Source organism: Cherax quadricarinatus, chromosome 95, assembly GCF_038502225.1.
Source record: "Cherax quadricarinatus isolate ZL_2023a chromosome 95, ASM3850222v1, whole genome shotgun sequence".
Taxonomy (NCBI): domain Eukaryota; kingdom Metazoa; phylum Arthropoda; class Malacostraca; order Decapoda; family Parastacidae; genus Cherax; species Cherax quadricarinatus.
This window is the reverse complement of record NC_091386.1, coordinates 6,541,694-6,567,183: the sequence shown is the minus strand read 5'-3', so window position 1 is coordinate 6,567,183 and position 25,490 is coordinate 6,541,694. Positions and strand designations below refer to the sequence as shown.

General features: G+C 43.0%; 1 protein-coding gene across 1 annotated transcript in view; it reads right to left on the bottom strand.

The window, feature by feature from the left end:
- The window catches only part of LOC128703961 (uncharacterized), a 92,843-nt gene extending 68,365 nt beyond the window's left edge, over positions 1-24,478 (bottom strand). Inside the window, exons 1-2 of the mRNA XM_070104942.1 lie at positions 24,284-24,478; positions 883-1,066 (exon numbers count right to left, since the gene is read on the bottom strand). Of these exons, the coding sequence (XP_069961043.1) occupies positions 883-1,056 (174 nt within the window). The 5' untranslated portion in view covers positions 1,057-1,066; positions 24,284-24,478. The remainder of the gene's footprint in view (positions 1-882; positions 1,067-24,283) is intronic.
- Positions 24,479-25,490: the final 1,012 nt, after the last annotated feature.

Here is a 25,490-nt window from a genome sequence, read left to right as displayed (position 1 = left end):
AGTTTCCCTTATGATGCGTGAGTATCTCATTCTTCAACTTGTCGATTTTGAACACAAGTATTTAACATACTCTTTACCAGTCAAGAATACTCTAATACACTAAGTGATGTAAACACAGAAATGAATGCGTAATAAGCTGGCTTCCACGAGGTGTCTTGGCTAAACTATGTGAGGACGAGTGTTTGAGTGAGATGGGTTGGGTTTGAGAAGAACTCGCGTAGTATGGGCCAGTAGGCCTGCTCTATGTTCCTCTGTTATGTTCTTCCGATCGTCTGTGTTAATGCAGTGCTCTGTTACGTTCCGTCTGTGGTAATGCAGTGCTCTGTTACGTTCCGTCTGTGGTAATGCAGTGCTCTGTTACGTTCCGTCTGTGGTAATGCAGTGCTCTGTTACGTTCCGTCTGTGGTAATGCAGTGCTCTGTTACGTTCGGTCTGTGTCTCTGCAGTGCTCTGTTACGTTCCGTCTGAGACCATTTATACCTGTACTCTCCAGCTGAGGATTTATTTAGGCTCGGGTACACATAAGAACAATTATCATAGAGTGTAAATTACCCACCAGGATAACCCAAAAAAATCTGACAATGGAAGAGAGGGGGAAATCTTAATATTATAAGATGGGAGAGAGGTGGAATTGAGAGATCTGAGGGAAAAGGCCTTTAATGTAACATTTAACTATCCAAGGTTTTCTTAATGGCTGTCTTGTCAAGGTACTGACCTTGATAAATCCGCATGCGAAGATATTCCCCTCCAAAATATTTTTCGACTTGTCTTCGATGATTCAGCAGTCATAAAATATTAGAAAACAGGACATCAGTTTCAGACAATAGAATTTGCACGATGTCAAAGTGACTTAATTCCTTTAAGATCTGGTAGACAACTTACTATTTGTCTGGCAAAAGTTTGTTGACTGTGATCGTTCCAGACGTTAGTGTCATTACTGTTGTTAGGCTGACTGGGAGGAGGAGCCTGGAAGAACACCACCACGACGAAGATCATTACCAACAGCAGGAATGTAGTGAAGGGCGTTGCCTTGATGGTTGATGCCTTGAGAACCATGATCTGCCTGCTGTAAGGGAACAATAAGAGAACAAGTCAGTGACAGACCATCAGATATTAACATGATCTGCCTGCTGGAGGGGGACAATAAGAGAACAAGTCAGTGACAGACCATCAGATATTAACATGATCTGCCTGCTGGAGGGGGACAATAAGAGAACAAGTCAGTGACAGACCATCAGATATTAACATGATCTGCCTGCTGGAGTGGGACAATAAGAGAACAAGTCAGTGACAGACCATCAGATATTAACATGATCTGCCTGCTGGAGGGGGACAATAAGAGAACAAGTCAGTGACAGACCATCAGATATTAACATGATCTGCCTGCTGGAGTGGGACAATAAGAGAACAAGTCAGTGACAGACCATCAGATATTAACATGATCTGCCTGCTGGAGGAGGGGGACAATAAGAGAACAAGTCAGTGACAGACCATCAGATATTAACATGATGGGAAGGTAATAGCTGTGTTTGTAAATAAGAAACACTCAGGTCTAGTTCTTCCAGATCTTCGACGAAGTATGGAAAATGAGCAGCGGGGGCGTTGACCCTCCGATACTTTCTCTCGGTATACTCTCTCCAGGATCACTTCAAGCTGATAAACATGATGATAGGCAGGAGAGCCAGTAAAGAGTGAGCATTAAAGACGAAGAATAATTCGGAAAAGATTCAGGATAAGGCACAATGTAAATAGAAATACCTCAACAGGATTACATGGTTGGATAATGAGCTTTATCACGTCACAGGTTATGAGGAGGATAATGGAATTCCAAGAACTCACAGCCAGACTAAAGATAGTGAGCTTTATCATGTCACAGGTTATGAGGAGGATAATGGAATTCCAAGAACTCACAGCCAGACTAAAGATAGTGAGCTTTATCATGTCACAGGTTATGAGGAGGATAATGGAATTCCAAGAACTCACAGCCAGACTAAAGATAGTGAGATTTATCATGTCACAGGTTATGAGGAGGATAATGGAATTCCAAGAACTCACAGCCAGACTAAAGATAGTGAACTTTATCATGTCACAGGTTATGAGGAGGATAATGGAATTCCAAGAACTCACAGCCAGACCAAAGATAGTGAGCTTTATCATGTCACAGGTTATGAGGAGGATAATGGAATTCCAAGAACTCACAGCCAGACCAAAGATAGTGAGCTTTATCATGTCACAGGTTATGAGGAGGATAATGGAATTCCAAGAACTCACAGCCAGACTAAAGATAGTGAACTTTATCATGTCACAGGTTATGAGGAGGATAATGGAATTCCAAGAACTCACAGCCAGACCAAAGATAGTGAGCTTTATCATGTCACAGGTTATGAGGAGGATAATGGAATTCCAAGAACTCACAGCCAGACCAAAGATAGTGAGCTTTATCATGTCACAGGTTATGAGGAGGATAATGGAATTCCAAGAACTCACAGCCAGACCAAAGATAGTGAGCTTTATCATGTCACAGGTTATGAGGAGGATAATGGAATTCCAAGAACTCACAGCCAGACTAAAGATACGTAGATCACTTATGGAAAATAATAACGAAATATAACACCTCAGCAGTAGATTCCAAGAAGTGAAAATCCCGGAACAGAACACACTGGAACGAATAGAGAAATGGGAAGAAATAATTATGTAGGAGAATATACCAGAGGAGACTATGGAACTGAAGGTGTTACCAAGGTAACACTGCACCATAGGGTAACTAGGGTGACCATAGTTTACTTATGGATGGTTCCATGGATCATCACCCCTGGGGATCCAATACATAAATAACCCGCACATAGGAAAGAGAAGCTTACGACGACGTTTCGGTCCGACTTGGACCATTTACAAAGTCACAGCTTTTTTAAATCAAGCTTTTTTCCCTAACACTGCCATGTACGCTGATTATAACAAATAAAATTTAAAGAAATCAGACGATAAATAATGAATAACAGTAATCGTGGTTACACCTCCGCCAGCACTGGTCCTGGTGACGTGGTACTCCTAAATGTTAGCAGCCTTCAGTGTTTCCTAAATACCTAACATTCTGCAACACCTAACATTGTGCAATACCTAACATACTGCAATACCTAACATTCTGCAATACCTAACATTGTGCAATACCTAACATTCTGCAATATCTAACATACTGCAATATCTAACATTGTGCAATATCTAACATTGTGCAATATCTAACATTGTGCAATACCTAACATTCTGCAATACCTTACATTCTGCAATATCTAACATTCTGCAATATCTAACATTGTGCAATACCTAACATTGTGCAATATCTAACATTCTGCAATACCTAACATTGTGCAATACCTAACATTCTGCAATACATAACATACTGCAATACCTAACATTCTGCAATACCTAACATTGTGCAATACCTAACATTCTGCAATACCTAATATACTGCAATATCTAACATTGTGCAATATCTAACATTGTGCAATATCTAACATTGTGCAATATCTAACATTCTGCAATACCTAACATTCTGCAATATCTAACATTCTGCAATATCTAACATTCTGCAATATCTAACATTGTGCAATACCTAACATTCTGCAATATCTAACATTCTGCAATATCTAACATTGTGCAATATCTAACATTGTGCAATACCTAACATTCTGCAATACCTAACATACTGCAATATCTAACATTGTGCAATATCTAACATTGTGCAATATCTAACATTGTGCAATATCTAACATTCTGCAATACCTAACATTCTGCAATATCTAACATTCTGCAATATCTAACATTCTGCAATATCTAACATTGTGCAATACCTAACATTCTGCAATATCTAACATTCTGCAATATCTAACATTGTGCAACACCTAACATTGTGCAATATCTAACATTGTGCAATACCTAACATTGTGCAATATCTAACATTCTGCAATACCTAACATTCTGCAATACCTAACATTGTGCAATATCTAACATTCTGCAATATCTAACATTCTGCAATACCTAACATTCTGCAATATCTAACATTCTGCAATACCTAACATTGTGCAATACCTAACATACTGCAATATATAACATCGTGCAATACCTAACATTCTGCAATACCTAACATTGTGCAATACCTAACATTCTGCAATACCTAATATACTGCAATATCTAACATTGTGCAATATCTAACATTGTGCAATATCTAACATTGTGCAATATCTAACATTCTGCAATACCTAACATTCTGCAATATCTAACATTCTGCAATATCTAACATTCTGCAATATCTAACATTGTGCAATACCTAACATTCTGCAATATCTAACATTCTGCAATATCTAACATTGTGCAATATCTAACATTGTGCAATACCTAACATTCTGCAATACCTAACATACTGCAATATCTAACATTGTGCAATATCTAACATTGTGCAATATCTAACATTGTGCAATATCTAACATTCTGCAATACCTAACATTCTGCAATATCTAACATTCTGCAATATCTAACATTCTGCAATATCTAACATTGTGCAATACCTAACATTCTGCAATATCTAACATTCTGCAATATCTAACATTGTGCAATATCTAACATTGTGCAATATCTAACATTGTGCAATATCTAACATTGTGCAATATCTAACATTCTGCAATACCTAACATTCTGCAATATCTAACATTCTGCAATATCTAACATTCTGCAATATCTAACATTGTGCAATACCTAACATTCTGCAATATCTAACATTCTGCAATATCTAACATTGTGCAATATCTAACATTGTGCAATACCTAACATTCTGCAATACCTAACATTCTGCAATATCTAACATTCTGCAATATCTAACATTGTGCAATACCTAACATTGTGCAATATCTAACATTCTGCAATACCTAACATTCTGCAATACCTAACATTCTGCAATACCTAACATTCTGCAATACCTAACATTGTGCAATATCTAACATCCTGCAATACCTAACATTCTGCAATACCTAACATTGTGCAATATCTAACATTCTGCAATATCTAACATTCTGCAATATCTAACATTGTGCAATATCTAACATTCTGCAATATCTAACATTGTGCAATATCTAACATTGTGCAATATCTAACATTGTGCAATATCTAACATTCTGCAATATCTAACATTGTGCAATATCTAACATTGTGCAATATCTAACATTGTGCAATATCTAACATTCTGCAATATCTAACATTCTGCAATATCTAACATTCTGCAATATCTAACATTGTGCAATATCTAACATTGTGCAATATCTAACATTCTGCAATACCTAACATTCTGCAATACCTAACATTCTGCAATACCTAACATTCTGCAATACCTAACATTGTGCAATACCTAACATTCTGCAATACCTAACATTCTGCAATATCTAACATTCTGCAATACCTAACATTCTGCAATACCTAACATTGTGCAATACCTAACATTCTGCAATATCTAACATTCTGCAATATCTAACATTCTGCAACACCTAACATTCTGCAACACCTAACATTGTGCAATATCTAACATTCTGCAATACCTAACATTCTGCAATATCTAACATTCTGCAACACCTAACATTGTGCAATATCTAACATTGTGCAATACCTAACATTCTGCAATACCTAACATTCTGCAATATCTAACATTGTGCAATACCTAACATTCTGCAATACCTAACATTGTGCAATATCTAACATTCTGCAATATCTAACATTCTGCAATACCTAAACATTAACTGCAATATACCTAACATTCTGCAATACCTACCTAACATTCTGCAATACCTAACATTCTGCAATACATAACATTCTGCAATACCTAACATTGTGCAATACCTAACATTCTGCAATACCTAACATTCTGCAATACCTAACATTCTGCAATACCTAACATTCTGCAATACCTAACATTCTGTAATACCTAACATTCTGCAATACCTAACATTCTGCAATACCTAACATTCTGCAATACCTAACATTCTGCAATACCTAACATTCTGCAATACCTAACATTCTGTAATACACACAATTAAACTTCCCAGTTTCTTAAAGGGGAAGTTCCTCTCACTGTTCACATTGAACTTGCGTACATACAGGGCACTTAGCAGTCTTCTGAACTCATCCCTTGATTAGTACTACCAGGGGTATATCCAGGGTATTTGGTCCTCATGCCCTTCATGGCCCTAAAGTAAGGGGGTTCAGGTAGGGAGCTATCTCATAAATGAGTGAGTTCAACGTTCACTTTGATATGCTAATGGTATACAAAAGTGTCAAACAGGTAAACAGAACACATGTGCAACACCTGCGTCTTGTTTATGTATATGACCTCTGTGGATCATCTGTAGTGACACACACACACACACACACACACAGTCAGTACCACACAGGAGAGAGGTGTATGAGCTGGAGGAAAAGGCAGAAATAACCGGGAACGTACTGCAGTGTCATGATACATGACATGTATCGAGTGGAGTTCCACAAGGGTCAGTCCTAGGTCCAATACTGTTTCTTGTGACTCAAGAAATCGTAATGACACGATTGCAAACAAACCATAACCCCGGCCGGGATTGAACCCGCGGTCATAGAGTCTCAAAACTCCAGCCCGTCGCGTTAGCCACTAGACCAACTAGCCACAATAAGATTCATCCAACTAGGTATATTTCTACACCATAGGAAGGTTAGCACAGGCACCTCTGTGACCACAAATGCAAGTTTTTACAGACGAATCTCCAGCTAGCGTGGCCGTGACGAACTCTAGCTCAAGTCCCTTCACTGCCGTCAACATGACGGCAGTGAACTAACCTTCCTATGGTGTAGAAATATATATAGTTGGATGAATCTTATTGTGGCTAGCTGGTCTAGTGGCTAACGCGACGGGCTGGAGTTTTGACACTCTATGACCGCGGGTTCAATCCCGGCCGGGGGTATGGTTTGTTTCTTGTATACGTGAATGACGTATCGTAAGGAATAGATTCCGAGGTGTCCCTGTTTGCAGAAGATGCAAAGCTAATGAGAAGAATACAAGCGAACCAGGATCAGGTAGGACTACTAGAGGATTTGGATATTCTGCAAGCCTGGCCAGACAAATGGCTCCTGGAGTTTAACCCCACCAAGTACAAAGTTATGAAGCTTGGGAAGGACAAAGAAGACCGCAGATGGAGTACAGGCTCGGGAGTGAAAGGTTGCAAACCTTACTCATGGAAAAGGATCTTGGGTGAGCATCATACCGAACACATCTCCTGAGGCACACATCAACCAAATAACTGCTGCAGCATATTGGCGCCTGGCAACATCAAATTCAGGAAACAGTTAAGACACTACACAGTGTACGTCAGGCTCATATTGGAGTATGCAGAACCAGTATGGAACCTACACCTGGTCCAACACGTCAAAAAATGGAGAGAAGATAAAAGTTTGCAGCAAGACTAGTCCCGGAGTTACAGGGCATGTCCTATGAGGAGAAGTTAAGGGAATTCAACCTGACGACATTGGGGGATAGGAGGGATAGAGGGGACATGATAACGACATATAAATACTGAGATGAAGTGACAAAGTGGATAGGGACAGAATGTTTTAAAAAGGGGACACAGCAACAAGGGGACACAGCAACAAGGGGACACAGCAACAAGGGGACACAGCAACAAGGGGACACAGCAACAAGGGGACACAGCAACAAGGGGACACAGCAACAAGGGGACACAGCAACAAGGGGACACAGCAACAAGGGGACACAGCAACAAGGGGACACAGCAACAAGGGGACACAGCAACAAGGGGACACAGCAACAAGGGGACACAGCAACAAGGGGACACAGCAACAAGGGGACACAGCAACAAGGGGACACAGCAACAAGGGGACACAGCAACAAGGGGACACAGCAACAAGGGGACACAGCAACAAGGGGACACAGCAACAAGGAGACACAGCAACAAGGGGACACAGCAACAAGGGGACACAGCAACAAGGGGACACAGCAACAAGGGGACACAGCAACAAGGGGACACAGCAACAAGGGGACACAGCAACAAGGGGACACAGCAACAAGGGGACACAGCAACAAGGGGACACAGCAACAAGGGGACACAGCAACAAGGGGACACAGCAACAAGGGGACACAGCAACAAGGGGACACAGCAACAAGGGGACACAGCAACAAGGGGACACAGCAACAAGGGGACACAGCAACAAGGGGACACAGCAACAAGGGGACACAGCAACAAGGGGACACAGCAACAAGGGGACACGGCAACAAGGGGACACAGCAACAAGGGGACACAGCAACAAGGGGACACAGCAACAAGGGGACACAGCAGCAAGGGGACACAGCAGCAAGGGGACACAGCAACAAGGGGACACGGCAACAAGGGGACACGGCAACAAGGGGACACAGCAACAAGGGGACACAGCAACAAGGGGACACGGCAACAAGGGGACACAGCAACAAGGGGACACAGCAACAAGGGGACACAGCAACAAGGGGACACAGCAACAAGGGGACACAGCAACAAGGGGACACAGCAGCAAGGGGACACAGCAACAAGGGGACACAGCAACAAGGGGACACGGCAACAAGGGGACACAGCAACAAGGGGACACAGCAACAAGGGGACACAGCAACAAGGGGACACAGCAACAAGGGGACACAGCAACAAGGGGACACAGCAACAAGGGGACACAGCAACAAGGGGACACAGCAACAAGGGGACACAGCAACAAGGGGACACAGCAACAAGGGGACACAGCAACAAGGGGACACAGCAACAAGGGGACACAGCAACAAGGGGACACAGCAACAAGGGGACACAGCAACAAGGGGACACAGCAACAAGGGGACACAGCAACAAGGGGTCACAGCAACAAGGGGACACAGCAACAAGGGGACACAGCAACAAGGGGACACAGCAACAAGGGGACACAGCAACAAGGGGACACAGCAACAAGGGGTCACAGCAACAAGGGGTCACAACTGGAAGTTGAAAACTTAGATGAGTAACAGGGACGTGAGTCATCTAAGTTACGTTCCGTCTGTGTCTCAGAGCACTGCAGGAACACAGACGGAACGTAACAGGGCACTGCAGGGACACAGACGGAACGTAACAGGGCACTGCAGGGACACAGACGGAACGTAACACAGCACTGCAGGGACACAGACGGAGCGTAACAGAGCACTGCAGGGACATAGACGGAACGTAACACAGCACTGCAGGGACACAGACGGAACGTAACAGGACACTGCAGGGACACAGACGGAACGTAACGCAGCACTGCAGGGACACAGACGGAACGTAACAGGGCACTGCAGGGACACAGACGGAACGTAACACAGCACTGCAGGGACACAGACGGAACGTAACACAGCACTGCAGGGACACAGACGGAACGTAACAGAGCAATGCAGGGACACAGACGGAACGTAACATTGCACTGCAGGGGCTGTGTCGTTCATGGTCTTCAAACTGTGTATGGTGTCTGCCTTAACCACTTAATCATCGAGGTCATTCCACTTCCCAACCATCCTGAGGCTGGTGAAATACTTCCTGACATCCCTGTGACTTATCAGTGTCTCTAACTTCCAATTATACCTCCTTGTCTATCCTACCAATTTCCCTGAGTATTTTGTATGACGTTATTATATCTCCCGTTATTTTTCTGTCCTCCAGGGTCGTTAGTTCATACGTCTGGAACTAGTTTTGTTGCATACCTCTGCACTTTCTACAGTTTTTTAACCTGCTTCCTCAGGTGTGGATTCCTCATTGGTGCTGCATACTCCAAGATGGACCTGACATATGTTGTGTAGAGGGTCATGAATGACTCTGAGATTCCAAAAGGCTAGAGAGGTTACCCAGTTTATGTGAGCCTCTGGTGATATGCTATTCACTGTGCTTACCCTCAGATCTCTCTCTCTGAATGAGGTCTGCAGCTTCTTTCCCCCGAGTCTTTTCTCAGAGTTCGGTCTTCTTGCTCTTTCCCCAGTCTTCATAACCGTACTTTTTGCTAGGGTTGAAGTCTAGCAGCCACTTACTGACCAATCTCGCAGTCTTTTCACATCTATGTGTAGCCTTTTTCCCGTCTTCTATTTTTAGCCCTATCAATTTTATATCGTCAACAGAAAGAGAGACATTTGATTCGATACCACCTGAAATGTCTATCACGTGAACCAGAAACAGTGTTGGTGCTAACACTGAGGCATGCGGAACACCGTTTCACAGTCCTCCCGATTCTGATATGTCCTCGTGGAGTTACTCTGTTTCCCAGCATCAAGGTACTCCTTGATTCTCACTAGTACGTTCCTTGTTATTTCTGATTGCTTCTCAAGTTGGAAATATAAACACAAATGCAGTATAATGTGATCCTTTATTGACAACGTTTCACCCACACAGTGGGCTTTTTCAAGTCACACACGGATCTACCTGGGGTTGGAAGGTACGGGAGTATTTATAGTCAGAATGTTGAGGTCAGGTGGAGAATGCTGCATCTGATGATCTACCGGGTGGGGTTATAGAGTCTTGGGTAGCTTGGCAGGGGTATTGGACAAGTTGTAGACCTTCTGCAGTGTTCTATGTTCTTATGTGGGATAGCGATGAAGAAGTTTCTTGGCGAGTGGTTCAGCTATGTTATAGAAGCCGTTGTTCTGGTTGAAATTGTTGGTTATAGAGATAAGCGATGATTCCAGGATTCTTCTGTGTTGAGTGTTGTCTTCTGTGGCGATAAGTCTTGAGTTTCTGTAGTTAATTAAATGGTTGTGTGAATTACGGTGTTGTACACAGGCATTCCTTGCTTCTCAAGTTATTGGCATTTGTGTGGAATAGTGTCAAATACCTCATTGAAGTCTAGAAAATGCAATCCACCCGACCCTCTGCCCTGTCTTACATGTACTCACCTAATTGTGGTTGCAGGGGTCGAGACTCAACTCCTGGCCCCGCCTTTTCACTGACCGCTACTGGGTTCTCCCTCTCCCTGCTCCATGAGCTTTATCATACCTCGTCTTACAACTATGTATGGTTCCTGTCTCCACTACATCACTTGCCAGACTATTCCACTTTCTGACAACTCTGTGACTGAAGAAATACTTCCTAACAACCCTTTGACTCGTCTGAGTTTTCAGCTTCCAATTGTGGCCCCTTGTTTCTGTGTTCCATCTCTGTACACCTTGTCTATTCTGCGCAGTATTTTGAATGTCGTTATCATGTCTCCCCTGACCCTCCTGTTCTCCAGTGCCGTCCCCTTAACTCTGGAACTAACCTTGTTGCAAACCTTTGCACTTTCTCTAATTTCTTGACGTGCTTGACCAGGTGTGGGTTCCAAACTGGTGTGTGTGTGTGTGTGTGTGTGTGTGTGTGTGTGTATGTGTGTGTGTGTGTGTGAGTCTCGACCCCTGCAACCACCTAATTGTGGTTGCAGGGGTCGACACTCAGCTCCCGGCCCCGCCTCTTCACTGATCGCTACTAGGTCCTCTCCCTCTCTGCTTTCTGAGCTTTGTCATACCTCTTCATAAAACTATGTATAGTTCCTGCCTCGGCTACTTCACTTGCTAGGCTATTCCACTTCCTGACGACTCTATGACTGAAGAAATACTTCCTAACGTCCCTCTGACTCGTCTGAGTCTTCAGCTTCCAGTTGTGACCCCTTGTTTCTGTGTCCCCTCTCTGGAACATCATATCTCTGTCCACCTTGTCTATTCCCCGCAGTATCTTGTATGTCGTTATCATGTCTCCCATGACCCTTCTGTCCTCCAGTGTCGTCAGTCCTATTTCTCTCAACCTTTTCCTCGTACGACATTCCCTTGAGCTCTGGGACTAGCCTTGTTGCTAACCTTTGTACTTTCTCTAACTTCTTGACGTGCTTGACCAGGTGTGGGTTCCAGACTGGTGCTGCATACTCCAGTATGGGCCTAACATACACAGTGTACAGTGTCTTGAACGATTCCTTATTAAGGTATCGGAACGCTATTCTCAGGTTTGCCAGGCGCCCATATGCTGTAGCAGTTAATTGGTTGATGTGTGCATCCGGTGACGTGGTCGGTGTTATGGTCACCCCAAGGTCTTTCTCCCTGAGTGAGGTCTGTAGTTTTTGTCCACCTAGCCTATACTCTGTCTGCGGTCTTCTTTGCCCCTCCCCAATCTTCATGACTTTGCATTTGGCAGGATTGAATTCGAGAAGCCAGTTTCTGGACCACATGTCCAGCCTGTCCAGGTCTCTTTGCAGTCCTACCTCATCCTCATCCGATTTTATTCTTCTCATCAACTTCACATCATCTGCGAATAGGGACACTTCAGAGTCTATTCCTTCCATCATGTCGTTCGCATACATCAAAAATAGCACTGGTCCTAGAACTGACCCCTGTAGGACCCCGCTCGTCACAGGAGCCAGCTGTGATACCTCTTCACGTACCATGACTCGTTGCTGCCTCCCTGTCAGGTATTCCCTGATCCATTGCAGTGCCCTCCCTGTTACATGCGCCTGATCCTCCAGCTTCTGCACTAATCTCTTGTGGGGAACTGTGTCAAAGGCCTTCCTGTAGTCTAGGAAAACGAAATCAACCCACCCCTCTCTCTCGTGTCTTATTCTGTTACCTTGTCATAAAACTCCAGGAGGTTTGTGACACATGTTTTGCCTTCCATGAACCCATGCTGGTTTTCATTTATAATCTTGTTCCGTTCCAGGTGTTCCACCACTCTCCTCCTGATAATCTTCTCCATGACTTTGCACACAATACATGTCAGAGACACAGGTCTGTAGTTAAGTGCCTCATTTCTGTTTCCTTTCTTAAATATGGGGACTACATTTGCTGTCTTCCATTTCGCAGGTAGTTGCCCAGTTTCAAGAGATGTCTTGAAGATTGTGGTTAGGGGCATGCACAGCATCTCTGCTCCTTCTCTAAGGACCCATGAGGAGATGTCCGGTTCCATCGCCTTTGAGGTATGAAGGTCACTTAGCAGCTTCTGCACCTCCTCCTCGGTTGTTCGTATGTCATCCAACACTTGTTGGTATATTCCCTCTTGATATTCCCTTCCGTGCTGTCTTCCCACAGCCCTTCCTGTCTCTACTGTAAAAACTTCCTTAAATCTCCTGTTTAGCTCCTCACATACCTCCTGATCATTTTTTGTGAGTTCTCCACCTTCTGTCCTCAATCTGATCACCTGGTCTTTGACTGTTGTCTTCCTTCTGATGTGGCTATACAACAGTTTCGGGTCAGCCTTGCTTTTCGATGCTATGTCATTTTCATACTTTCGCTGGGCCTCCCTCCTTACCTGTGCATACTCGCTCCTGGCTCTGTGACTGATCTCCCTATTTTCATGTGTTCTCTGCTTTCTGTACTTTTTCCATTCTCTATTGCACTTTGTTTTTGCCTCCTTACACCGTCGGGTAGACCAGGGGCTCGTTCTGGTCTTCCCGTTGTTACTGTTGCCCTTGGGAATAAACCTTTCCACTGCCTCCTTGCATTTTGTTGTTACATATTCCATCATTTCGTTTATTGGCTTTCCTGCCAGTATTCAGTCCCACTGCACCTCCTGCAGGAAGTTCCTCAACCCTATGTAGTCCCCTCATTTATAGTCAGGCTTTTCTCATTCAACTCCTGTTACTCTCTCCACTTGCAGCTCTACTATATATTCAAAGCACAGAACCACTTGGTCACTAGCTCCTAGGGGACTCTCATACGTGATGTCCTCAATGTCTGAACTGCCCAGGGTGAACACAAGGTCCAATCTTGCTGGTTCATCTTCCCCTCTCACTCTGGTAGTGTACTTAACATGTTGGTGCATGAGGTTTTCCAGCACCACGTCCAACATCCTGGCTATCCATGTTTGGGGACCCCCATGTGGCTCCAGGTTTTCCCAGTCAATCTCCCTGTGGTTGAAATCCCCCATAACCAGCAACTTTGTTCTGCTGGAGTGAGCTCTTCTTGCCACCTCAGCAAGTGTGTCCACCATTGCTCTGTTGCTCTCTTCATATTCCTCTCGTGGCCTGCAGTTCTGTTATGGCTTATACATCACTGCAATGTGTGTGTGTGTGTGTGTGTGTGTGTGTGTGTGTGTGTGTGTGTGTGTGTGTGTGTGTGTGTGTGTGTGTGTGTGCGTGTGTGTGTGTGTGTGTGTGTGTAATCGCTCGCACCTGTGTGTACACGTGTACATACATATAACAGGCATAGGAACATACATATAAAAATCGATTTGGTGAAACACAGACACAGACACAGACACAGACAGACAGACAGACACAGACACACACAGACAGACACAGACCCCCATGGGGGTCCCGAAACATGGAGAGCCAAGATGATGGATGTGGTACTGGAAAACCTCATGCGTCAACATGTTAGAGACACTACCAGAGAGAGAGGAGAGGATGAACCAGCAAGGCTGGACCTTGTATTCACCATGAGTAGTTCGGACATCGAGGGTATCATGTATGAAAGGCCCCTGGGAGCTAGTGATCATGTGGTTCTGTGCTTCGACTACATAGTTGAGCTACAAGTGGAGAGAGTAGCAGGAATAGGCTGGGAAAACCCAAACTACAAAAGGGGGAACTACTCAGGCATGAGGAACTTCCTTCAAGACATTCAGTGGGAGAGGGAACTGACAGGAAAACCAGTACAAGAAATGATGGATTTTGTAGCAACAAAATGCAAGGAGGCAGAGGAGAGGTTTGTTCCCAAGGGAAACAGAAATAATGGGAAGAACAGAACGAGTCCTTGGTTCACCCAAAGGTGTAGGGAGGCAAAAACTAGGTGTACTAGAGAATGGAAAAGGTACAGAAGACAGAGAACTCAGGAAAAAAAAGAAATCAGCCGAAGAGCCAGAAACGAATATGCACAGATAAGAAGGGAGGCTCAGAGACAATATGAAAATGACATACCATCAAAAGCAAAGACTGACCCGAAGCTGTTGTACAGCCACATCAGGAGGAAAACAACAGTCAAGGACCAGGTAATCAGACTGAGGAAGGGTGATGGGGAATTCACAAGAAACGACCAAGAGGTATGTCAGGAGCTCAACACAAGATTTAAAGAGGTATTTTCAGTGGAAAGCAGTAGGACTCCAGGAAATCAGAACAGGGGGGCACACCAGCAAGTGCTGGATGAGGTACATATAACCAAGGAGGAGGTGAAGAAGCTGCTATGCGAACTTGACACCTCAAAGGCGGTGGGACCAGACAACATCTCTCCATGGGTCCTTAAAGAGGGAGCAGAGATATTGTGTGAGCCATTAACAAAGATCTTCAACACATCATTTGAAACTGGGCAACTCCCTGAGGTATGGAAAATGGCAAATGTAGCCCCAATTTTTAAAAAGGGAGACAGACATGAGGCACTAAACTACAGACCTGTATCACTAACGTGTATAGTATGCAAGGTCATGGAGAAGATCATCAGGAGGAGAGTGGTGGGGCACCTGGAAAGAAACAAGTGTATAATTGACAACCAGCACGGTTTCAGGGAAGGAAAATCCTGTGTCACAAACCTACTAGAGTTTTATGACAAGGTGACAGAAGTAAGACAAGGGAGAGAGGGGTGGATCGACTGCATATTTTTGGACTGCAAGAAGGCCTTCGACACAGTTCCTCACAAGAGGTTACTGCAAAAGCTAGAGGATCAGGCACACATAACAGGAAAGGCACTGCAATGGATCAGAGAATACCTGACATGGAGGCAACAACGTGTCATGGTACGCGACGAGGTGTCAGAGTGGGCGCCTGTGACAAGCGGGGTTCCACAGGGGTCAGTCCTAGGACCTGTGCTGTTCTTGGTATATGTGAACGACATAACGGAAGGGATAGACTCAGAAGTGTCCTTGTTTGCAGATGATGTGAAGTTAATGAGAAGAATCAAATCGGACGAGGATCAGGCAGGACTACAAAGAGACCTGGACAGGCTACAAGCCTGGTCCAGCAACTGGCTCCTTGAATTTAACCCTGCCAAATGCAAAGTCATGAAGATTGGGGAAGGGCAAAGAAGACCGCAGACACAATATAGTTTAGATGGCCAAAGACTGCAAACCTCACTCAAGGAAAAAGATCTGGGGGTGAGCATAACACCGAGCATATCTCCTGAGGCGCACATCAATCAGATAACTGCTGCAGCATACGGGCGCCTGGCAAACCTACGGATAGCGTTCCGATACCTCAGTAAGGATTCGTTTAAGACTCTGTATACCATTTACGTCAGGCCCATACTGGAGTATGCAGCACCAGTTTGGAATCCACACCTAGTCAAGCACGTCAAGAAATTAGAGAAAGTGCAAAGGTTTGCAACAAGAATAGTCCCAGAGCTACGGGGATTGTCCTACGAAGAAAGGTTGAGGGAAATCGGCCTGACGACACTGGAGGACAGGAGGGTCAGGGGAGACATGATAACGACATATAAAATACTGCGCGAAATAGACAAGGTGGACAAAGACGGGATGTTCCAGAGAAGGGACACAGACACAAGAGGTCACAATTGGAAGTTGAAGACTCAGATGAATCAAAGGGATGTTAGGAAGTATTTCTTCAGTCATAGAGTAGTCAGGCCGTGGAATAGCCTAGAAAGTGACGTAGTGGAGGCGGGAACCATACATAGTTTTAAGGCGAGGTATGATAGAGCTCATGGGGCAGGGAGAGAGAGGACCTAGTAGCAATCAGCGAAGAGGCGGGGCCAGGAGCTGTGAATCGACCCCTGCAACCACAAATAGGTGAGTACAAATAGGTGAGTACAGACAGACACAGACACACACACACACACACACACACACACACACACACACACACACACACACACACACACACACACACACACAGACACACACAGACACACACAGACACACACACACACACACACACACACACACACACACACACGCCTGTGACGAGCGGGGTCCCACAGGGCTCAGTTCTAGGACCAGTGCTATTTTTGATATATGTGAACGACATGATGGAAGGAATAGACTCTGAAGTGTCCCTGTTCGCAGATGATGTGAAGTTGATGAGAAGAATTAAATCGGACGAGGATGAGGCAGGACTGCAAAGAGACCTGGACAGGCTGGACATGTGGTCCAGTAACTGGCTTCTCGAATTCAATCCAGCCAAATGCAAAGTCATGAAGATTGGGGAGGGGCAAAGAAGACCGCAGACAGAGTATAGGCTAGGTGGACAAAGACTACAGACCTCACTCAGGGAGAAAGACCTTGGGGTGACCATAACACCGAGCACATCACCGGAGGCACACATCAACCAAATAACCGCTGCAGCATACGGGCGCCTGGCAAACCTGAGAATAACGTTCCGATACCTTAATAAGGAATCGTTCAAGACACTGTACACTGTGTATGTTAGGCCCATACTGGAGTATGCAGCACCAGTCTGGAACCCACACCTGGTCAAGCACGTCAAGAAGTTAGAGAAAGTACAAAGGTTTGCAACAAGGCTAGTCCCAGAGCTCAAGGGAATGTCGTACGAGGAAAGGTTAAGGGAAATCGGACTGACGACACTGGAGGACAGAAGGGTCAGGGGAGATATGATAACGACATACAAGATACTGCGGGGAATAGACAAGGTGGACAGAGATAGGATGTTCCAGAGAGGGGACACAGGGACAAGGGGGTCACAACTGGAAGCTGAAGACTCAGACGAGTCACAGGGACGTTAGGAAGTATTTCTTCAGTCATAGAGTTGTCAGCAAGTGGAATAGCCTAGCAAGTGAAGTAGTGGAGGCAGGAACCATACATAGTTTTAAGAAGAGGTATGACAAAGCTCAGGAAGCAGAGAGAGAGAGAACCCAGTAGCGATCAGTGAAGAGGCGGGGCCAGGAGCTGAGTCTCGACCCCTGCAACCACAATTAGGTGAGTACACAGACAGAAAGTCGAGGAAATACTAATTGTTGTTAATTATTAGTAAATTTATTAGTCACTCCTCTGAGGAACAATGATACATAACAGTAAGACACAGTGATGATACATAACAGGAAGACACAGCGATGATACATAACAGGAAGACACAGCGGTGATACATAACAGGAAGACACAGTGATGATACATAACAGGAAGACACAGCGATGATACATAACAGGAAGACACAGTGATGATACATAACAGGAAGACACAGCGATGATACATAACAGGAAGACACAGCGGTGATACATAACAGGAAGACACAGTGATGATACATAACAGGAAGACACAGCGATGATACATAACAGGAAGACACAGCGATGATACATAACAGGAAGACACAGCGATGATACATAACAGGAAGACACAGTGATGATACATAACAGGAAGACACAGCGGTGATACATAACAGGAAGACACAGCGATAATACATAACAGGAAGACACAGCGGTGATACATAACAGGAAGACACAGTGATGATACATAACAGGAAGACACAGCGGTGATACATAACAGGAAGACACAGTGATGATACATAACAGGAAGACACAGCGGTGATACATAACAGGAAGACACAGTGATGATACATAACAGGAAGACACAGCGGTGATACATAACAGGAAGACACAGTGATGATACATAACAGGAAGACACAGCGATGATACATAACAGTAAGACACAGTGATGATACATAACAGGAAGACACAGCGATGATACATAACAGGAAGACACAGTGATGATACATAACAGGAAGACACAGCGATGATACATAACAGGAAGACACAGTGATGATACATAACAGGAAGACACAGCGATGATACATAACAGGAAGACACAGTGATGATACATAACAGGAAGACACAGCGGTGATACATAACAGGAAGACACAGCGATGATACATAACAGGAAGACACAGCGATGATACATAACAGGAAGACACAGCGGTGATACATAACAGGAAGACACAGCGGTGATACATAACAGGAAGACACAGCGGTGATACATAACAGGAAGACACAGCGATGATACATAACAGGAAGACACAGCGATGATGCATAACAGGAAGACACAGCGGTGATACATAACAGGAAGACACAGCGGTGATACATAACAGGAAGACACAGCGATGATACATAACAGGAAGACACAGCGATGATACATAACAGGAAGACACAGCGGTGATACATAACAGGAAGACACAGCTATGATACATAACAGGAAGACACAGCGATGATACATAACAGGAAGACACAGTGATGATACATAACAGGAAGACACAGCGATGATACATAACAGGAAGACACAGCGGTGATACATAACAGGAAGACACAGCGGTGATACATAACAGGAAGACACAGCGGTGATACATAACAGGAAGACACAGCGATGATACATAACAGGAAGACACAGCGATGATACATAACAGGAAGACACAGTGATGATACATAACAGGAAGACACAGCGATGATACATAACAGGAAGACACAGCGGTGATACATAACAGGAAGACAGCGGTGATACATAACAGGAAGACACAGCGATGATACATAACAGGAAGACACAGCGGTGATACATAACAGGAAGACACAGCGGTGATACATAACAGGAAGACACAGCGATGATACATAACAGGAAGACACAGCGGTGATACATAGCAGGAAGACACTGCGGTGATACATAACAGGAAGACACAGTGATGATACATAACAGGAAGACACAGCGATGATACATAACAGGAAGACACAGCGATGATACATAACAGGAAGACACAGCGGTGATACATAACAGGAAGACACAGCGATGATACATAACAGGAAGACACAGCGGTGATACATAACAGGAAGACACAGCGATGATACATAACAGGAAGACACAGCGATGATACATAACAGGAAGACACAGCGATGATACATAACAGGAAGACACTGTGATGATACATAACAGGAAGACACAGCGATGATACATAACAGTAAGACACAGCGATGATACATAACAGGAAGACACAGCGATGATACATAACAGGAAGACACAGTGATGATACATAACAGGAAGACATAGTGATGATACATAACAGGAAGACACAGTGATGATACATAACAGGAAGACACAGCGGTGATACATAACAGGAAGACACAGTGATGATACATAACAGGAAGACACAGTGATGATACATAACAGGAAGACACAGCTATGATACATAACAGGAAGACACAGCGATGATACATAACAGGAAGACACAGCGATGATACATAACAGGAAGACACAGCGGTGATACATAACAGGAAGACAAAGTGATGATACATAACAGGAAGACACAGCGATGATACATAACAGGAAGACACAGTGATGATACATAACAGGAAGACACAGTGATGATACATAACAGGAAGACACAGCGATGATACATAACAGTAAGACACAGTGATGATACATAACAGGAAGACACAGCGATGATACATAACAGGAAGACACAGCTATGATACATAACAGGAAGACACAGCGGTGATACATAACAGGAAGACACAGCTATGATACATAACAGGAAGACACAGCTATGATACATAGCAGGACGACAGCGATGATACATAACAGGAAGACACAGCGATGATACATAACAGGAAGACACAGTGATGATACATAACAGGAAGACACAGCGGTGATACATAACAGGAAGACACAGCTATGATACATAACAGGAAGACACAGCGATGATACATAACAGGAAGACACAGCGATGATACATAACAGTAAGACACAGTGATGATACATAACAGTAAGACACAGTGATGATACATAACAGTAAGACACAGCGATGATACATAACAGGAAGACACAGTGATGATACATAACAGTAAGACACAGCGATGATACATAACAGTAAGACACAGCGATGATACATAACAGTAAGACACAGTGATGATACATAACAGTAAGACACAGCGATGATACATAACAGTAAGACACAGTGATGATGCATAACAGTAAGACACAGTGATGATACATAACAGTAAGACACAGCGATGATACATAACAGTAAGACACAGTGATGATACATAACAGTAAGACACAGCGATGATACATAACAGTAAGACACAGTGATGATACATAACAGTAAGACACAGCGATGATACATAACAGTAAGACACAGTGATGATACATAACAGTAAGACACAGCGATGATACATAACAGTAAGACACAGTGATGATACATAACAGTAAGACACAGCGATGATACATAACAGTAAGACACAGTGATGATACATAACAGTAAGACACAGTGATGATACATAACAGTAAGACACAGCGATGATACATAACAGGAAGACACAGCGATGATACATAACAGGAAGACACAGCCATGATACATAACAGTAAGACACAGCGGTGATACATAACAGGAAGACACAGCGATGATACATAACAGGAAGACACAGCGATGATACATAACAGTAAGACACAGCGGTGATACATAACAGGAAGACACAGCGATGATACATAACAGGAAGACACAGCGATGATACATAACAGGAAGACACAGTGATGATACATAACAGGAAGACACAGCGGTGATACATAACAGGAAGACACAGCGGTGATACATAACAGGAAGACACAGTGGTGATACATAACAGGAAGACACAGCGATGATACATAACAGGAAGACACAGCGATGATACATAACAGTAAGACACAGCGATGATACATAACAGGAAGACACAGTGATGATACATAACAGGAAGACACAGTGATGATACATAACAGGAAGACACAGCGATAATACATAACAGGAAGACACAGCGGTGATACATAACAGGAAGACACAGTGATGATACATAACAGGAAGACACAGCGGTGATACATAACAGGAAGACACAGCGGTGATACATAACAGGAAGACACAGCGATGATACATGACTCTGAACTACAGTGATACATAGTCTATCAAATATATACTGTATTCAAACTAGCAATTATATACACACTGTCTATCAACTATATACACAATATCTATCAACTATATACACGATATCTGTCAACTATATACACACTGTCTGTCAACTATATACACACTGTCTGTCAACTATATACACACTGTCTATCAACTGTATACACACTGTCTGTCAACTATATACACACTGTCTATCAACTATATACACACTGTCTATCAACTATATACACACTGTCTATCAACTATATACACACTGTCCATCAACTATATACACACTGTCTACCAACTATATACACAGTGTCTATCAACTATATACACATTATCAACTGTGTACACAGTCTTCCAACTATATACACACTGTCTATCAACTATATACACAGTGTCTATCAACTATATACACACTGTCTATCAACTATATACACAGTGTCTATCAACTATATACACAGTGTTTATCAACTATATACACACTGTCTATCAACTATATACTCACTCTCTATCAACTATATACACACTGTCTATCAACTATATACACAGTGTCAACTATATACACAGTGTCTGTCAACTATATACACACTGTCTATCAACTATATACACAGTGTCTATCAACTATATACACACTATCAACTATATACACACTGTCTATCAACTATATACACACTGTCTATCAACTATATACACACTGTCTATCAACTATATACTCACTCTCTATCAACTATATACACACTGTCTATCAACTATATACACAGTGTCAACTATATACACAGTGTCTGTCAACTATATACACACTGTCTATCAACTATATACACAGTGTCTATCAACTATATACACACTATCAACTATATACACACTGTCTATCAACTATATACTCACTCTCTATTAACTATATACACACTGTCTATCAACTATATACACACTGTCTATCAACTATATACACAGTGTCAACTATATACACAGTGTCTGTCAACTATATACACACTGTCTATCAACTATATACACAGTGTCTATCAACTATATACACACTATCAACTATATACACACTGTCTATCAACTATATACACACACTGTCTATCAACTATATACACACTGTCAACTATATACACACTGTCTATCAACTATATAAATAGTGTCTATCAACTATATACACACTCTCTGTCAACTATATACACACTGTCTACCAACTATATACACACTGGCTATCAACTATATACACACTGTCTACCAACTATATACACACTATCAACTGTATACACAGTCTATCAACTATATACACACTGTCTTTCAACTATATACACAATATCAACTGTATACACAATATCAACTGTATACACAGTCTATCAACTATATGCACACTGTCTTCCAACTATATACACACTGGCTATCAACTATATACACACTGTCTACCAACTATATACACACTGTCTATCAACTATATACACACTGTCTACCAACTATATACATACTATCAATCTGTATACACAGTCTATCAACTATATACACACTGGCTATCAACTATATACACACTGGCTATCAACTATATACACACTGTCTACCAACTATATACACTATCCAGCAGCTTCTCACTAACGCACACTTCCGTGGCAAGATTCTGTCTACTCGTAAAGCTTGTACAACACTATCTACCCATCAACTCTTATGCCTCTCCTTGATGCCAGTGACTTAATCCTGATCAAACACACTGTAGCTACCCGCTACTTTCAAACATCCAACCTTCCGTACCTTAGGGGTTGTATGACACCTAATACTTTAGCGCTTTAGTGCATATGTTTGACCTTCCACTTGGTGTGCCATTCTTATTTTGGAGAAAAATTACGGTTTTTTTTCTGTTTGGCTGTGATTTATGCTACTAGGGCGGGGCTCTAGCTAATTTTCGTAAGTCAGGTTAAGACCAGCTAAACCTGGCTAGTAAGCGGATGGTTTCTAGCTGGAATGGGACGCAGTGGTTCCTATCCACGAAAGTTTTAGTTCTGGCTAGTTTATTGTGTATTGATTGTGGACGGATGTGGCTAGTTTGTATACATAGTTTAACTCCTTCCTTTGGATAGCAGGGGCTAGTTTATTGTGTACACTATACCCACACCTCTCCCCTAGTATTATCGTATTTCATTCTCACTTTTACATCGTTAAGATACTTGCTTTTAGATATATGTAATAATTATTGCAAGAACTCCAGTGGAAATTATTCACTTCGTCTGACTTTCCTGGTTATCTTAGGTCCTCTATACTACGCTGCTATGAATATTCTTTGTAACTGTGTATACCTGAGTAATCTTACTTGATACTGTTACTAAAATATATGGATTATAATGCACAAGTAATTAGGATTTACAAAGATAAATTTTAAATAATTATAGTCTGCTTGTGTAAACTGAAGAGACTGGAGGATACCCTCGATATTTTGTCTTACTTGGCAATGACTGAGAGAGAGAGAGAGAGAGGGTGCTGATTCTGATGATGTGAAGGCGAGTAGAGATAGCACTCTGTGCTGGGATCAACTGACGTGATGTCTGCTGCCAAGCTAGGGGGATGGTTTTGTGGGAGAGAGGTAAAGAGGGGGAGCTGACACAGGATGAAATATGGAGAGGGAGAGAAGAGAGGGTGGTAAAAAAGTATACAGTTCCGCTATTCTATATGAGTGCGGCGTCGTAACTACAGGTAGCTGTGTTTGCCCTGTCAGAGTCCATCGCACAAGATGGCTTGCGTAAGTGTAGCAGTGAAATGTGTCGGCCAGTCTGGGTGACCGGTGATAAATTAGACACGTACAACACTTGGATGTCTTTACTGAGGAAACGTTTCGCCAATCAGTGGCTTCATTAGTCCTTTACAAAGTAGAATGGTGAAGATCATAAGGAGTTTGAGGTAATCAATCCCTCAGCTTGGAGTCGATGTAATCAGTCCATCAATCTTGAAGAGATTGAGGGACTGATAACTTCAAACTCCTTCAGATCTTCACAAATATTCTTTATAAAGGACTATGAAGGTACTCTGTTGCTGAATTATCTATATCCACAGATTCTTGTGAACTATGCAAACTCAGACTTCTCTCTCTCTCTTCTAAGTCGCTTTTCAAAGCTACCCAAGGATTTACCTCCCTTTACTCTACTCGTCAGATTGTCCCATGTATCGACAAGAACATTCTATCTATTAAATGTGCATACCTGTACATTTCTAATGATTCTATTAAGAGACGGAAGTTCGAGCCTGCACTACGTCTTGCAGTGAATTACTCACTGGTTCAAGGACTAATATATAATGATGTCTGCTCCTCTCATTACTACCACGTCAGCAAACAGATAGATACACAGATATCTATTGTGTGAGTAGTCATCTAATTGTACTCACCAACTGTGGTTGGTGAGTACAATTGTATTGGACTGATGAAACCAATGTGTGGCGAAACCTTACCACAATAAAGACACCTGGACAAGTGTCGGGTCTCCGAACCAGATGTCTACTAAAGTGACACCTGGAGTCTACCTGGAGGGTATTCCGGGGGTCAACGTCCCCGCGGCCTGGTCCACGACCAGGACTCTCATATTTTTGTAAGTTTACACCTAGGTACGAGGCCTGTAACTCGATTCTTTTTCACACCTAGGTGTGAAATTGTGTACTCT